Raw genomic sequence first — 18233 nt, forward strand, 5'->3', positions numbered from 1 at the left:
ACTCGTCCGTCCTTTTCTACATATATATATATATATATATATATATATATATATATATATATATATATATATATATATATATATATATATATATATAAAGACTGAGGTTAAAGTGAGACACTTACAATGGAAGTGAAAGGGGCCAATTTGGGAGGGTTTTAAATGTGAAGCTTGTAATTATATAAACGCACTTACATTAATTCTTATGTTAAAACTCATGTATTATTTGAGCTGTAAAGTCATGGCAACAAAGCTGGCTAAGTTTACACAGCAAAGGTTAGTAAGCAATTTTATCACACTAAAATCATGTTTACATGTATATTTATTTCTGTTTTGTGGCTATACTTTTGAAATAGTGAGTATTTAAATGTTTACAAATTGGCCCCATTAACTTCCATTGTAAGTGCCTCAGTAACCAATATTTACTTTTTATTTTTTCAAGGATTAAAAAATGATTTTTTGTGGTAATCAATATTATGCCACAAATGTTGTTGATTGAGCTTTATTTGTTTTGAACCCAGAATATTCCTTTAAACCTTCACTACTGGAACATTACCAAGTATCGTTCCCATGACCTAATTAATATTTATGAGCTAACGCGTCGCCATAGTAGGATTCTTAATTCTCCTCCGGATAAATACGTATTACATCTAGAAGCTCATGCACACAACTCCTCGTCAGACCACACATTTACTCCCACTTCGAATGTATAATGACTGACAGTTGTTGATGCGTTTGAACTCGTCTCCATCTCAATGTGCTTCTGCTCTTGGGTACAGACTGCAAGATGACGTCATATCAGCTCGCACAGCAGACAAATCTAAAAACTTGATATTACAATCCAAAAACACCACAACACCTCCGTCAGAGTGATTTTGTTAAAATCCAGCATATTTAATGAATATTATAAAACAAAAAAACTCTTTTTTGTACATTTGGTAGCAATAAGGCATAAGTAGTTTGTTTTCCCCAAAACAACCATTTTACATCATTAAAATATGTAACCACAGGTATAGCCAAGGTATTACAAAACAATTCAGATGCTACAGTGAGCCCCTGCTCCCACAGATTGTGTCGGGAGCATATCTTAAAAATCTCCCTCACTGAACAGTGACCTATATTTGTGCCAACGATCTTCAACATGTCATACAAAATGGACGCATGAAGGCGAATAGGTGTCAGAATTACTTAGAGCAAACCACAAAGTCTTAAAGGCAGATAAAAGATCTGGATGTGCAATGAAACACTGTAAACACTGTATACAACACATGTCTTCAGTCAGACTAAAATTGCTGATCAATCAAAAGAAAATTAGTTTCTAACTAGTGTGTATAGCCTGTTTGAAAATTGTTCACAATTAAGCTCATAGCCCACTAATATACTTGTATTCATTTTAAGATTTACTAGTCTGCTCTTAATAACACTGACACAAATTTACCCTCATATTTATGAGTCTGGCAGGTAATGCATGTTTTCAATGTGGTTCCTTTTTTGCTTGTGCTCAACACTGAACAAAAAAAGACTTGCTGGAGCAAAGGGAGAGAACAGGGAAATAGAGAAGGTCAGATGGATTGACAGACAGGGTTAAAGGGAATGGGGGGATGAGATGATAGAAGGATGATCCCTTTTGTGAAACTTTTAGTCCAAAAAGCTATAAAACTGCAGCTACAATAAAACCCATCCTAAAAAGAGAGAGGAAACCCCATCAGAAGTTGTCTAATCACAGAAGAAAAAAAACTGTTATAAAAATGAAAAACATTCATTTATAATGTCCGGTAATGCTGAGTGGACTGCTCACTCTTATTCACATATTTTTGTGTTTCAGTGCCTTTGATCAGTCTCAGGGTATTCACAGGTTTGAGGAGGTTTTCCAGGCAAAGGAAAATAAAAAACGGTCTCATTAGTTTCCATCTTTTAAATGAATGCTCTACATCCTTTCTAAAAGTGCACATGTGCCCATAGCTATAGCCAAAGCCAACTCTCTTAGACAGGAAACAGGAGATTAGATCATTACCGAGTAATTAGTGCAATGGTATGAGCATATACAATATAATTATCTTAAGCCACCAAACATCAGTATTTCTTATTCAGTGAACATTGAACTTCAGACTGGCAGTTTTTCACCTTTTTCATTGCAGTCCACAACTCAAAAACCCTCCAACTGACTACCATTTGTACACGTACATCACTGTTTTATGTACTGTGTATAGTATTATATTACTAAAGGCCTTAAAATTTGTCCTCATCAGTTGCTCTTTAAAAGTCACAGTTCAAGTCTTCAGTCAACTTAGACAGTAGCAAACATAGATACCTGTGTGTAAGAGAAAGAGAGAGTTACACAATTTAGCCATTATAAAATACCTAAACTTATAATCAGCTTCTGTTGTTTTAAAATGCACATGACTGACAGACATTCTCATGAAAGAAGCTTTTCTAATGCTAGTGCAATGAAAGAAAAAGCAAAGAATGTGCAGAACTGATTCCTTATCTATGCATTTTATCATATATTATCGTAATTCTTCAACAGAACACGGAAAAAATTTCACCATGATTCTTTAGTTTCCCAATAGTAATTACAACATTGTGGATGTTCATGTGCACTCGTCTCCTAAATACGATCATTGCCTTGACAGCAGCATTAGTCTCCACTGTGACTGAAAACATGGGAAAGAACAAACTCACACAGAGAGTGGAAAAAAGATAATGACAGAGAACAGAATGAGAGAGAAAGTGAGAGTGTGTGTGTGTGTGAGAGAGAGATAAAAAAAGAGTGAGAGAGAACAGACAGGTGGCACAAACACAAACAGGCGTTTAGAAGAGATGGAGGCAAAATTTACCCTTTTAACTAATCCTCCTTTTTCTCAGTGCCTTTTTTCCGGGGCACAAGCAGCTTGCAGAGGTATGGCAGGACGAGAAAAGCAGCAAAGAAAAAGATGTGACCACAGAAATATAAAGAGAAGTAAACCTGAAAGACAAATATGAAACATCAGCAAACACTGTACAATATGGATTGGTAAGTCACGGCACATCAGGATCAAGCCCACATCCAATACCAGATTAATGATTAATAAATCCGTGCTGAGTAAGTAACACACCTTCAGCCATTTGTCATAAGTGAAGAGGCAGAATGGCACAAGAGAGTATCCCATAAAAAGCCAGTGAATAAACTGCTGCACTACATATACCAGTGCATACAGAGGGCTCCGAGCTATGGACGTAAGCAACGGACTGTCCCACACCAGAGCCTGAGCCTGCAAAAAAAAGTTAATAATTTGCATATTACACACCCAAACAATCTCCATACATAGCAAACCATTCGTCACTCTCTGCAAACTTATTTTTATGCTCTCTATACCAGATCAAGCAATAACACACATTACTTTTTATTACTCTGAAATGAGCAAGACTTATTGTATGGTCAATTAGTTATTTAAAGGTGCACTCAGTAACTTTTTGTTCATGTTATCTTGTACTTACACTGACACCTAGTGGTATGGATGCAGCATCATTCAAAATCAATAATTTTCAGTTACAGATTCCATTAGGGCTTTTCACACTTGAAATTGTTAACACCGGGTTGTTCTAAACCCTGGGTAAATGGAATCTTGGGTGTTCATTTTCTGATGTTTAACACTACATTCGTAAACCCCAGGTTAACGTTTTTATTTGCATATTTGCGCTGTTGCAAATGATTGGACGAATACAGCTCGTGAGGGACACGCAAACTGTCAGTGGAGCTGCTCTGCCCTTCTGTAGAAATGTCACCAAGTAATTCAGCTCTGTTTGTCTTTCATCTTCTGAAATATGCCACAAAAACACAGAACACTGTCTTTTCATCATGGCAGTTATCGTATTTGCCACCACTGTTCGACACTACTAGTTTCACTCCGAGGCGATTCTTGGGACTCTGTGGGCCCTAGGCAAAAAAAAAAAAAAAAAAAGAAGCAGACCCTTCTAAGCTTCTATCTTTCACTAACAAGTGTTAATTTTGTATCATACAGTATAGGTTCAAAAGCTGGCAATGCCATCTCACAACCACTCTTTTCATGAAAAATAAATGATCTAATCCATAGTAGAAGTTGCTACTCTAAAGACAGAAGAAATAAATTACCTGTGATGTAATAACTCTCTCTTTCTGTATTTATGTAACACACCATATGAGAGTTTAATAGCGCTCAGATTGCATAATTTAGAGGAAAACTGAATGACAATCCAATCCAGTCAAGTAAACATATTAGAATCCATAAACTTTCTCTAAACGCACACATATTTGGACTACTACTTCTAATGGATGCTGTTTCCTGAAGCTTCGCAATGACAGTTAGAGCTTGCTTGCTTTAACAGGTACGTGTGTCATTATTGCAAGTTTATATCTGTAACTCATTTCGATTTTGCACGTCAGATGTGTACTCCTTCTATAACTTAAGGGATTTCTCTTACTGTAACATTTATATCATAAAACAGTGGTGAAATATCAAATCTGGAGATTCCGCCTTACTAATGATGTATAGTTTGTTGCGATTAAATAAGAACTGTATGGAGAATAACATGCTGTGAATGTAAACAATACCGATCGCAAATTGCATGGCCGTTTGCAATCTTTTTATGAAAAGGCTAATTCAGTAAACATTGCAGATTCTGTAACAGTCAGCACAGTCATGCGTCTCCTTCTCCACATCTTTCATTTTTCCTTTTCTCACTCCCAAATTGGTATGTTGGACGTCCTCTTCATGATGCCTGCAACCTGCTCTTACTTTAATTCGTAGCTAAAGGGATGGGGGCCCCTCTAGGGGGGTGTCACAGATGTTTGAACATTCAAAACAAGCAGCCTGATCTCATGAATATTTTGTGATTGTCGCAACATTTTAAATTCTGTTCTTACTTGAATTGGTAGCTAAACTGATGGGTGATTACAAAGCGCATTAATATTTAATGAGGTAAGTACTGAGGCTTTATATGATTGGTTGTCTGTTGCTGAACAACTTTATGAAACATTCCAACACCCGCACCGTTTTACACTGTGTACCTTTGGCACCGCAACACGGGGTTAACTCCGCAAATGTAGGGCTAACTCTGCTCCGGAGCAGGGTTTTATTACCCCAGGCAAAAAGCAGTGCTAACCCCCTTTCAAAATTACAAGTGTGAAACGTTGCTTTACCCGGGGTTAAAATTGGGATTTAGGATTAATTTGAAATGAATTCACTTTTCACAATCAGCCATAATTCATTAATCTAAGAGTGAACGTGTCCAATAACAGGGCAGTTACTGAGATTAAGCGAGTAGTATTCAGCTGGTCATGTGATTCTAAAATGGCAGCCCCCATGAGGGCGCCCCTGCCCCATGTAGAATAAAATAGCTTTTATAATGTTACTGATATGACTTGAGTCTTCATCTCATGGTAGTGCTCATGATTTTATACATATGTTACAAAAATTCCAATTCATTTCTTTAGGAATAAACCTTTTAATGGGGAAAAAATGACTGAGTGCACCTTTAATTTCTATTAATAATAATACATATAAAAGACATTTCAGATTTCATGTTTCTAAGGCCACCATGAATCCTGTGATTTTTCTGTACAAGTGGTTTGAGTTGGTTCTAAACCTTATCCTAAATTTAAAAAGTGCATCTTTTTGAAGAATTATGATTTCTGGTTGAAAATTTTGCACACAGGTTTTTTGGTTACGGAATGAGACCCTTTATCTTTAGACATGTTAACTTTCAAAACTAACTTTGGTTGGCATCATAGAGACTCAGAAGACTTTAGTCATCTTCTTGATTCTAAACAACTTCACACCTTACGTCAGCTATAGCAATGTTGTCATGGTTACCTGCTTCTCCACGTTGACAATGATGAACTCCATGGAGAAGCAGATGAGGTACCCTGAGTGCAAGCCATGCCAGATTGCAAGAAACAACAATGTGAACATCTGAGACAACAGCTTATTACCCAAGAACTTCAACCTTTTAAACACATGCCTGTACAGAAGAAGGGAAGGAGACAGAGAGAAATAGAGAGCAAATGAAAGGATGCATAAATAAAAAAAAAAGTTCTGATTCCAATAAATGCCAAGTGTATTAACCACATGTGCACACCTGGCAACCCAAGCATTTGTGTTTATGTTGAAGGAGTTGATAGTGCCTGTGAAGAGGGGCGTGGTCTCAAACAGCCACACCCTCACATTGGCACAGGCATCCCAATGATGCTCCCCTTTCTCGTTCTTCCCATTATAGCCCAGTCCGGAAAGTATACACACACCTTCCTAAGAACACATATATATATATATATATATATATATATATATGAGAGACAGATTTAGCATTCAGTGTGGATTACAGAAGAGATATTTCAAGAATTCTGGGACAAAGACAGGACAATGATTGCTTGACAAACATGTCAAGAAAACAATTCAAACACACCTAAAAATCACAACCAACAGAAAGGTTTAGGCCAGAGAATCTGTTCAGCATCAAGTCAACCTGAACAGGTGCGCTCGTTACTTCTAATCTGGTGAACCCTAAGGAAGGTCAGTTTCACGCACTCCACTGAGAAAAGAAAGCCATTTCTTGCCTGTAATTGGCTTGCTACACAGCTAAAACCTCTCCAAGAAGACTTAATCAAGATACATTGACAGGCTGCACAGCATGAAATATAATGAATCTCAATTATCTCAAGTGTGGTCTTAATGGGAGATTGTGGTTGAGGTGCTTACTCACCGTTATTAGCCAGCAACTGATGTATTTGTACAGGTTTATTTTTACCCACAGTAGGATATACAAACTCTTGTACCAGAAAGGTTGTGCCTGGAAAGAAAGAATGAATCACATCTGATGAATTCTGATAAAGAATTGTGCCAGTCTTATTTCAATTTAAAACATTACAGATCTAGCCTTGTCAAACGAGTCCAAGATCCAAGTATGATTCATCCTGATCAGTGAGCAAATGATTTCTGTCAGTCTCAGAGGTTCACATAACAACAATAAGTAGGGATGTCAATTTTCATTCATTTGCCATTTAAATGAACAAACAATTCAGAATTAAATTCAAAGCAAAATACAGCCTGCAGTCTAACTTCAGATTCTTGTGTATGTATGTGTTTGAATAACTGCTTGAACGATTACTAAACTGCATTTCTACTTAAATTGATTAATCAACAGTTGATAAACTTAATAGATTAAATTAGACTACAATTATTTGAACACGTAACAATTAATAATTTTCAACGTGTTTCACTGTGATGCCACTCCTCTCTCCTCAGCAACAGTCATAATGCAGTTATGCATAACATTGTTTCACTGACCTCAAACTCATCTGTTAAGTAGTAGCTATCTGGGAAGTGCGGTCCACCTATTGTGAAGATGGTTAGGGATAGCATACCCAAACCTAGTCTTTTGATTGCTGGAACCACACTGTAAGACAGAGGAGTAAATGTCTGTTAGATTAAAATGTTAATTAATGGAGGGGTGAAAGTTGTATTATTTTGGTCAGTATTGGTCAAGCCGTGGCCAAGGATTGTCAAAACAATGCAGCCTATTGGTTAACATTTAACTCAAGCAGTAGGTGTGTCCCAGGACTAGGACAGTTACGAAGGCTTTGTTCAAAAACACAAACCCGATCCAAACTTCATCCATATGTGCAGACTTTTTGAAATGCACTGCAATCTGAACGGTTCTGTTGGATTTTACGTTTTTTTTTTTTTTTTTATTCGGGATGCGATATGAATGTAATGTCAAACTCAAAGTGCAATATGACATTGTGGCATTCAGTATGTATTAAATGGTGAGTGAGCAGTTGCAGAAACAACATATACATGAATGTGTAAATAGTACAGCAATGCCCCTAAAGCTTATGTTGTCTGATGCAGCTCATTAGTCCAGAATTGTGGAAAGATGCCATTACTGACATGAAGAGAAGCAAAATTTCCAGTTTTCCTGTCCTCTCTTATGTCTCTTGAAATCGTGCTAGCACTTAAAGGGATAGTTCACCCAAAAATGAACAATCTCTTATCATTTACTCACCCTCATGCCATCCCAGATGTGTATGATTTTCTTTCTTCTGCTGAACACAGACGCAGAGGAATATTTCAGCCCTGTAGGTCCATACAATGCAAGTGAATGGTAACCAGAATTTTGAAGCTCCAAACAAACATAAATGCAGTATAAAAGTAATCCATAAGACTCCAGTGGTTAAATCCATGTCTTCAGAAGCGATATGATAGGTGTGGGTGAAAAACAGATCAATATTTAAGTCCTTTTTACTTTCAATCTGCTTTCACACAGCCCTTTAATGCACATTCACATTCTACGTGCATATCGCTGGGCTGTTGTACAAATATGATTTATTTATTTTGTTCCTTTTCTTTTTCCCTGACTTTTTTTTTCTTTCTCCTCTCTGCCCAGCAGGTGGTGATATGCACGAAGAATGCGAATCGGCAAAAAAAAACAAATAAAAAACAGAAGAACAACTCAGTCCTCTCCTGAACATGCACAGGTGGGCTGGTATAAGTGTGAATTTAAAGTAAATTAAAGTTTCTCACCCACACCTATCATATCACATTTGAAGACATGTATCTAACCACTGGAGTCTTATGGATTACTTTTATGCTGTCTTTATGTGCTTTTTGGAGCTTCATAGTTCTGGCCACAATTAAGTCATAAACATCTGGGATGGCAGGAGGGTGAGTGAATGATGAGAGAATTTTCATTTTTTGGGTGAACTATTTCTTTAAGTCATTCCCACTGAAACTGATGTAGAATAGATATACCAGATATTTACTAAATGGTCTGAACGAACATGTCAGATTTTATTGCTTGCAAAATGACCGCGCAAAAAAATCTGACTTGAGTGCAATGCAAACAAAGTCTAAGCTCAACACCAGTTCATCATCACTGTGCTCTTGAGCAAGTAACACAAGTCACTGGACAGGAACACTCCTGCAATGGACTGCCTGTATACCACCGTGAATGAAAAGGGTGTGCTAAATGGCAAGAAGTAATTATTTAGAGTAGAAACATTGGTTTTAACCAAATTTGTAAGGCTGGTAATATGATAAGGCTTGTGTCCCAAGGTGAGATTGTGTGTGTTTACCTATTGGGTGGTTGTCCAGGGCAATCAGACATCTCTCGGGATACCAGCCTCTGGTAGTTGCGTAGTGTGAACTGAGGCCCTACCAGGAAGCCTCCATAGAAGTATGAGAAACCGAACACCTCCAATAGAGAAGGTGTAGAGCTGAGGGCAGACTTCTTCTGGTCTGCACTCAACTGAGCCTATCAGATACAAGAAAATGAGTAAATGAGTTATTAGAAAAGGATTGGGGAAAATTATAGGTAAAAGTTTAAAGGAAAAGTGAACCCACAAATGATAATTCTCTCATCATTTACTCACCCTCATGCCATCTCAAACTTGTATGACTTTCTTTCTTCTGCAGAACACAAACGAAGATTTTTTGATGCAGATATAAGGTGTTTATATCCATACAATGCAAGTCAATGGGGCCCAACAACTTCAAGCTCCATAAAGGACATAAAAAGCAGAATAAAGTTAATCCAGATGACTCCAGAGGTTTAATCCATGTCTTCAGAAGCAATAAGACCAGTTTTGGGTGAGAAACAGACCAAATGCAACTCCTTTTTTACTATAAATCGCATATGTCAAGCGTAAGAAAGTGTAATCGAGCTTTAAATCATGATCGCCAAGGACAAATGTAGATGTCAAGATTTATAGTTTAAAAGGAGTTATATTTTGGTCTGTTTCTCACCTTAAACCGAACATTTTTCTCCAAAAGACATGGATTAATACTCCAGAGTTGTATGGATTACCTTTATGCTGCCTTTATATCCTTTTTGGAGTTTGAAAGTGTTGGACCCCATTGACTTGCATTGCAAAGTTTTTCGAGCTTAAGTCGGGCATAAAGGTGAGTAAATGATGAGCGAATTATAATTTTGGGGTGAACAATTCCTTTAAACTTATGAAAATTGATGAAGACAAATTGTAAAAAAAAGTGTCATCAAAATTATCCAGACAGTTTTTTTCTCCAGATCTACTTGGGCAAAAAAAAAGTGATTAATTAAAGCAAAACTGCTTTTGTTTTGTATCCCCTATACAGGGTTACCATACCATATCATTTGAACAATGAATTTAAATGACTTTTCCAGTCCTTTGTGATTTCAAGATTATAATAATAATGATAGAGATTGCACTCACGAAGAGCAATTTCAAGCTGATAAAATATCTTAGGGCAGAACATAACTAAAACAATTCACATTCACTATTGAACTTTCCATGACTTTAAGCCTTTATTAATATTAAAATATTAATATTTTGGGCCTGGAATGGAAATATATATATATATTTTAACTCCATAGAAACCCTGCCTCTAGTCATGTGCTAGTGAACAAAGAAGAGTCTATTATTGGTCATCAGGTAGGCTACAATTTACACCCCCAATAAAACATTGCTTTAAGAAGCATAAGAGAAGACTATGTAGGTTGGCTACAGTAAATGACATCTTCAACAAAGATCAACAGAGAAAAGATGCATGCACACAATCACACGAAGAAGCCAACTTTGTTAAGGCATAGATACTATTAACATTAAGAGAGTTATTTTAACTGGCAGAATGAAATGGCAGAGCTCCAATATGAGCACAGATGAGCTAACAAATTACACAATTACACTAGTAGGAATGCTCCACCAATCTCACAACTACAAAAAACACAACACTTAACTTTGTCAGGCATCATTACACTGTAACATATTGGCCATTTAGAGGAATGTCTGCTACACAACTGAAGAAGATACCTTGTGGTTCCCCATCAGTTCATGGTGTTAAAATCATGCATAAAATACAAACAACAGCCATGCAGGAAGAGGAAAAGTAGAGGAAAAGATAGTGGTATGAAGATGAAGTTGTTGATAGCAGATCACACATTAAGTCATACTCACTGGTTCTTTTCCACCATCATAGTAATCAAGTGCTAAACCTGCAATAAGAAATTCAACCATCATTTTTACCCATATGATATGAGCAGTACTATTGATAGAGATGATCATTTGTTGAGCAAAAATACAGTAAGTGGATGCTATAAGCACTAATCATCATAGAACAACAATATTAGAGCTATTACATCTGTTATATAGTAGGAAAGTAGTAACAAAAAAGTTATTACAACAGTAATAACAATAGTAAACTAACAAAACATACCATGATATAATCATAGTTTTTAAGACATATACTATGGTATTTCCAATGTATTCTGTGAAGTACATTATGTGCATACTGTACCATGATACATGAATATAATAATCATTCAGTATGATCGTATACAGTTGCCCCAAAACGTATCTGGACATTTAAGTCACAAGTAAAACTGTATGAATGACTTTGCATTAGTTATAAAAGGCCAAATCAAGTGGCTAACAAATGATGCTAGAATCATTTTTAGTGGATATATGAAATCCGTTCCCCTAATGTTCACACAGGTGTTCTAGCAGAGTAACCACACGTGTAGTTCATCACATAATATGTTTCATTATACTGTCCAAAAGTGTCCAAATAATTTTTATCTTAATTTTAAATAGTATACCTAACATGTCTTTATTTGAAAAAAGTGCTTGTGCTATCTTTCTTTAAAACATATGTCACTTAATTTGATATTTTGTTCTCAAATACAATGTCCATTGGCTAAGTTTCCAAATACTTTCTGAGGACACTGTTTATCAAACTACCATGGTTTTACCATCTGATACACAGTACTTTTACCGTTACAGTACTTATTTGTAAGGGTACAACTACATATCCATTAACCTTCACAGCCTTGAAAATAATAATGAAATAATCATGAAAATAATCTATAAATTCAGAGGAATGATAGATAAGGATGGAACAGCAATCAACAGCAGGTTCCATACCAATGAGTTTGAGTGTGAGGACACAGTGAGGCATGGTCCATTTAATATCATACTCGTCTGTAGCTGTGTAGTAATAACCCATCAACAGATATACCTGCCACACAAAGAGAGAGGCACTTTAATACATAATCCAACCTGGTACTGACAGCCAAAGACATTTCATGCCCAGGATGAGAAAAAGATTAAGTGAATGTGTTGTCTCACCATCTGAAAGATAAAGCTACTCAGAATGCATGTCACTGTCCTTCCCATCAACCTCAGCAACAAGAACTGAATAACTATACATAAGAATGAGTGATAGACCTGAGACTCTGAAAGAATGATATAGAGAGATGGGGTTATTGCATTCAGGCGGTACCTGTCCATGTGGTAACAATATAACAAGTTTATTGACAATATGACAGTTTAATGTTAACAATGAGACAGACAGAGAGGAAAAAGCTAGAGAAAGACTAAAGAGGTGTTCACACATGCAGCAACAAAGCAACCAAATGTCATTCGTTTTCAATAAGCGTTTTGACGAAAAATTTATGGCAACACGAGCGAGAATGACAGATGGCGATGCAATAAGCAGGATTCCCACCATCTTGGCCAATTAAATTCAATGACTTTTACAGGCATTTGTTTTTGGATAGATTTTCAAAAATCATTTTGATTTAGACCGATTCACTATTGAATTATTCAGGCTGAAATTGTGAACTGCTTTTACCTATTCGTTGACGAGAGCAGACCCAAAAAGAACGATTCGCTCACAAACTGAACATAACTCTGGCTCCCGAGCAAGTTTTACTCTACACAAGAGTAACGCGTTATCTAGCCGATGAGATATTTTTAGAGCATATGAAAACTAAAAAAATATATATATATTCAATACAGAAATTTCCTTGCCTGTTCCATGACTTTTAAGATTTGATCAATTTCTGTTAATTTCCCAGGCCTGGGAATCACTATTTTAAAATTCCCTGATTTTTCCTGGTTTTCCATTATAAAAATGAGCATCGATGCGACAACTACCGACAGGAGTGCAGACAGAAATCTGCTGCCTGAAATGACAGTCAAGTAAGACCACCTACTAGCAACCAACATGTAAAATCACTGTACTGAATGTGTGAACGGGGCAAGATGGACAAACAGAAAGACAGATTTGAAAACTGAAAAACAACAAATTACCACAGTGTAAGCACTACAAAAGTAAAACATAATGACAAAAGAGAGACAGACCTGCTGTTAAATCCAAATGCAGCAAAAAAGAAATAAAATACACAGAATACAAACACAAGTTAATACTCACATTTCCCAACACAACCCTCATCTGTTTTCATTAACTTGCTTTTCAACCTGCCACTCATATTCTCATTAACTACACTCTCAGCAACCAGGGGTTATTACCATGACAATAAGACCTAACATCTCTCAGTCACAGTGTTTCTATGTCAATGCATCAGCCACCAGGAAATCATTACCACAGTTTGCAGAGCAGTTTACCAGGACACCATTCATCTTCCCTCCATTACTTGCAATGAAACTAAATGGCCAAAAACTACATAAGAGCTCTTTAACAATTTACAAAGGCTAAAATATCCTAATTAAAATTTGAGGGGGGCCAAATATTTTTTAGAGTAAATAACAGATCTAAGCACTCTCAACCTGTTAAAGCTGAAGTGTGTTTTTATGTTAAAATACTTTCTCTTGGGGCCTGGGTAGCTCAGCAAGTAAAAGACGCTGACTACCACCCCTGGAGTCACAAGTTCGAATCCAGGGTGTGCTGAGTGACTCCAGTCAGGCTTCCTAATCGACCAAATTGGCCCAGTTGCTAGGGTGGGTAGAGTCACGTTGGGTTAACCTCCTCGTGGTCACTATAATGTGGCTCTCGCTCTCGGTGGGGCACGTGGCGAGTTGTGCGTGGATGCAGCGGAGAATAGCGTGAAGCCTCCACGCGCTAGGTCTCCGCAGTAACGCGCTCAACAAGCCACATGATAAGATGTGCGGTTTAACTGTCTCAGATGCGGAGGCAACTGAGATTCATCCTCTGCCACCTGGATTGAGGCAAGTCACTACACCACAATGAGGACCTAGAGCGCATTGGAAATTGGGCATTCCAAATTGGGGAGAAAAAAAAAATATTTCTCTTATCCCAGATTAATATGCAGAGATAACTATAAGCCATCTGCAGGTTAATTTTCTCAAAAACTGTAAATACTTTCTCTTTGGCGCTATAAAAATTACTCTGTTTGTTTTGAGCTACACGTCCAGCCTGACACAACAACACTGACTCGACCAGTGGTGTGAGTTGGGGGCAGGACTATCGGTTTATCTGATCAACAGAAGATAGGGGGCGTATTCAGAAAGCTGTTTGAAAATAATTTCAATTCCCTTCTGTGGCACTAATTGCGCAGACATTACACACTACAGCTTTACCGTGAAAAACAAAACTAAACACCCTTAAAGGTCCACTCAGTAGCTTTTTGTTTGTGTCATCTTGGACTTACAGTGACACCTAGTTGTGTGGATGCAGCATCACTCAAAATCAATAGTTTTCAGTTACAGATGCCATTGTAGAAATTCACTATTCACAATCAGCCATGATTAATTTAATCCAAGAGTGAAAGTGTCCAATAACAAGACATTAACTGAGATTAAGTGAGTAGTATTCAGCTGGTCATGTGATTTTAAAATGGCAGCCCCCATGATGGCCCCATGTAGAATAAAACAGCTTTTCTAAGGTTACTGATATGACTAGAGTCCTCAACTCATGCGAGTGGTTATGATTTTATACATACGTTTCAAAATTACAACTCATTTCTTTAGCAGTAAAACTTTTTAAATGGTGAAAAAAAATTACAGAGTGCACCTTTATTACTGTTTTTTATTTATTTATTTTTTATTATTGATTGATTTTACAAGTATTTTGTACCCATTTATGGCAACATTTTCCAAATTAGGAAACTGAGATGGAACTTTTAAAAGATCTGCTCAAATGTCTGTCTATTCTTCCTCTTCCTAACTCCCACCGAGTGATAAAAATTAGTCTTTCCTTGTCCTGAAAGTAGTTTGAACTTTGTACAATGAAAACAGTGCAATTCACAAACATTTATGCAGATGATCATTCATTGGTGAATGTAGAATTTCATTTAATGATGTTCAGTGTTGAGAATGCAGACTTGCTGCCTTATGTAGAACCAATATGTGCATGTAGGTTCAGTGGTGCATCACCTAATCACTTTTTATGAGCACTGCAAACTCCACAAATCAGATACAGGCAGAATAAGACAGTGTTGGGACATTCAAGTGATCATGACCACTAGTCTGTTGCTAGAAAATGCGAGTGGCCTCACTTAGATATAATGACAATAGTTATCAGTCAGATCTTTCAGTTCCTCTCTCCTTCCCTTCCTCCTTATCTCTCTCACCAAAGTTAAACGTGGCCAGTGCCAGCCCAGAGAATGTGTGGAACAGATGAAGAAGTGTTGCAGACTGATGAAAGAGAAACCACCGGTACACCAGTGCAAAGGGATAACCTATAGAAGACAAAAAAAAAAGAAAGAGAAAGTAGAAAAAAAGAAATATTAGTCTTATGATCTGATGCAACTGCTGATAAGTGTCCCCTGCTCTTTAACAAGGTGGCAATGATGTTTCTACATGTCATAGTGCAACAAGTTGACAAGCTAAACCCTCATATGAATCTACATCTGATTCTAGTGTGCTTCACTTTCCCCCTATGCTTTAACTAATAAATAATGTAAAACTACTTTTATTCAGTACAGTTTTACAAAGTAACTGATTTTATCAACAAGTGTATTCATTAATTATTATTCATTTTCACAATGTCCATGCTGATTATGTGTTATTAGATTCATTTAAAAAATATATACACACACAATGAAGAGCTCACTGAGGGACTAAGTATACCACTTATTATAATAATTAAAAAAACACAAATATATTAAACAAGCAGCAAGACATCAATAGTAATGCGTGAGATATTGAAATCATGCAAATGAACAAACGGTCTTCTCTGGCCAGCACAAATGCCCTTCATGTCATTCATTTGGTTGCAGTGGTTAACCAACCCATTGCAGTGAAACTAACCAAAGTAGAGCGTGTAACATGTAACTTGAAACCAAACTTCTTTTGCACTGCAACGTTACAGCTAACTGTGATTCAAATGAAATCAAATGTTGTTCTAAAATGAAAAGGGCAGCTGTCAGATGAAGGTCTGATCAGTGAAATTAGTTACAGACAGAACAATCCTGGTGGTTGTGTGCGGTTGAGCATGAATGTCTCGCCTGGCATGTAAGTCACTCTTGTCAACCTTTGAGTTTGGCAAGAGTGTGCCTGACCGGAGCGAGTCGGTGTATGGTACTGAGTCATGAATGAGTGTAAAGCTGTTAGTGGAGCTGGAAGCAGATTGGACGACTGTGACTTCAGCACACTTTTGGCTCAAGTACATAACTGTCCACGTTTCTCATGACTTCTAATAACACTCATCACAGTTTCTTAGCAGAGTCTAAAAGGTATCACTGCGTGGCGTTTACTTACCTAATAAGATAGACAAAATCAATCGAACCGCCGGTTCGGATGAACCTAAATATTCCGATAAATTCTCCATGAAGGGATCCGCCATCTTTAGAGTGGGCGGAAGTAGCTGCGCTCGAGTTTCCGCGCGTGTGTGGCGCTCGTGAGGTTTTCACGCACTCTTTAACTCCATCCCACTCCTCCTCTCTAATCCGGCGTGTATCATTCGTTCATTTCATATTAAATTAGGAATTCAAAATCGGGAAAACAAAAACGACTTGTTATTTCATTATTCATTTACAAAACCAATATTCAAAAAATAATGACTTGTTTTTCGTAATTTCGAATTAATGCTCAAGTTAAAAATAGGAAATTGGAAAAACAGTCACGGGACACTGTGCGTTTTGATTATTTGATTTCATTAATATATGGCTTGAATATTTGATTCGCACTTATGGGTGGGGCTGAAACGCCCCTTTCTTCTGATTGGTCAGCCTTCACTGTCGTCTTCCTCAATGCTGTGAGACAGAATAAAAGTTCTCTGTATTGAAAGAATCGGTTTATTTTCATTTTTACATATTGCAGTGCAATGAAAAGAGCAAGATGCGGTTCAGGGAATATACAGACTTAACGTAGGGTGCATCCAAGACAGATGAGCATTCATGCCAGTGAATTATAACAGCTACAACAGTAAATAACACATGATAAATAATATTATAATAATAATAATTATAATAATGAAAATAACAAATACATTTGAAGATATTATTGCATTTAATATTTAATATAAGAAAATAAGTATTTATATCGCAGCGATCATGCAACATCCATGTTTTTAATAGGAATATGGGTAGCCTTTACCTACTGTCGTATGCGCGGCAGTTTTGTGTGCCTTTTATTATCGGACAAATGTGAAGGCTGTGTGTAAATGCTGACTTTAAATTCACTGGTCGAGCTTTTGAGAGATGAGCATTCATGAACTTCCTTTAGCATAATTTCCATGATGAGCAAGTCCCTCACACATAAGCTCCCAGAGAGGAGCAAAGTTAGTTTAGGTTTGATATTTTTTGGGATATTCGGTTTCTCGTACCCGCGCTCTCTGCCGGCCGCAAGTTTGCAAAGATTTCGCACACTTGTCTTGATGTTATGGTATATAAATATGAGTGGTATATAACTATAATATACAGACATAAAACACTGCACTCCGAACAGCCAGTTGATGTGGCGGCTGCAGAATTATGACTGAAAATGCCCCGATGCGCTTTCATTGCTTAGCTTACTTAAGGGACCGTCTGCAAAGTCCACTCACTATTAAACACAGGCGGTGTTTCAGTTGAACATATGTCATCACTCTGGCGATCTACTACAACCCATGTTTTTTTATTTTTATTTTTATTTTTTTTATTTATGATAGAACATGCAAGTCAATAGTCAAATAAATGACTGCTTTAACGCCAGTGACGTTGTAGTTGTGGGTGGAGTTTTCAGACGGTCCCTTTACGCACCATAGGCGAATATCCAACGAAGAATAGCCAGAGAACTTTTATTCTGTCTCACAGCATTGAGGAAGACGACAGTGAAGGCTGACCAATCAGAAGAAAGGGGCGTTTCAGCCCCGCTATTTTCCCAATTTCCTATTTTTAACTTGAGCATTAAATTAAAATTACGAAATTACGAAAAACAGGTTTTGTAAACGAATAAAGAAATAAGTCGTTTTTTTGTTTTTCCGATTTTGAATTCCTAATTGAATATGAAATGAACGAATGATACACAGATTCTCTCTCCACCTCTAACACCAATTAACCAC

At 37.0% G+C, this 18233-nt stretch overlaps 1 protein-coding gene across 2 annotated transcripts; it reads right to left on the bottom strand.

Moving 5' to 3' along the window:
• Positions 1-864: 864 nt before the first annotated feature.
• Positions 865-16783, bottom strand: LOC127452727 (lysophospholipid acyltransferase 5-like). 2 transcript variants are annotated; one of them, XM_051718382.1, is made up of 13 exons: positions 16451-16783; positions 15322-15429; positions 12116-12222; positions 11912-12005; positions 10946-10983; positions 9089-9267; positions 7302-7410; positions 6718-6804; positions 6097-6263; positions 5832-5979; positions 3096-3251; positions 2838-2965; positions 865-2311 (listed from the first exon to the last, which is right to left on the bottom strand). In XM_051718382.1, the coding sequence occupies exons 1-12, from the start codon at positions 16533-16535 to the stop codon at positions 2846-2848; spliced, it is 1398 nt and encodes a 465-aa protein (XP_051574342.1). In that variant the 5' UTR covers positions 16536-16783; the 3' UTR covers positions 865-2311; positions 2838-2845. The 2 variants fall into 2 exon arrangements, with proteins under 2 accessions (XP_051574342.1, XP_051574343.1); XM_051718383.1 differs by having other exon boundaries at positions 15247-15429; positions 16451-16491.
• Positions 16784-18233: the final 1450 nt, after the last annotated feature.

This window comes from Myxocyprinus asiaticus, chromosome 15 (genome assembly GCF_019703515.2).
Source record: "Myxocyprinus asiaticus isolate MX2 ecotype Aquarium Trade chromosome 15, UBuf_Myxa_2, whole genome shotgun sequence".
NCBI lineage: Eukaryota > Metazoa > Chordata > Actinopteri > Cypriniformes > Catostomidae > Myxocyprinus > Myxocyprinus asiaticus.

What these genes read in the sequence shown, in the direction of transcription:
- LOC127452727 (XM_051718382.1), bottom strand. Translation starts at nt 16,535, where the DNA reads ATGGCGGATCCCTTCATGGAGAATTTATCGGAATATTTAGGTTCATCC. An exon ending in ACTGGCCACGTTTAACTTTG is followed by an intron (nt 12,223 to 15,321) that starts GTGAGAGAGATA and finishes TCATTCTTTCAG; the next exon opens with AGTCTCAGGTCTATCACTCA. An exon ending in GTAGCTTTATCTTTCAGATG is followed by an intron (nt 12,006 to 12,115) that starts GTGAGACAACAC and finishes TTTGTGTGGCAG; the next exon opens with GTATATCTGTTGATGGGTTA.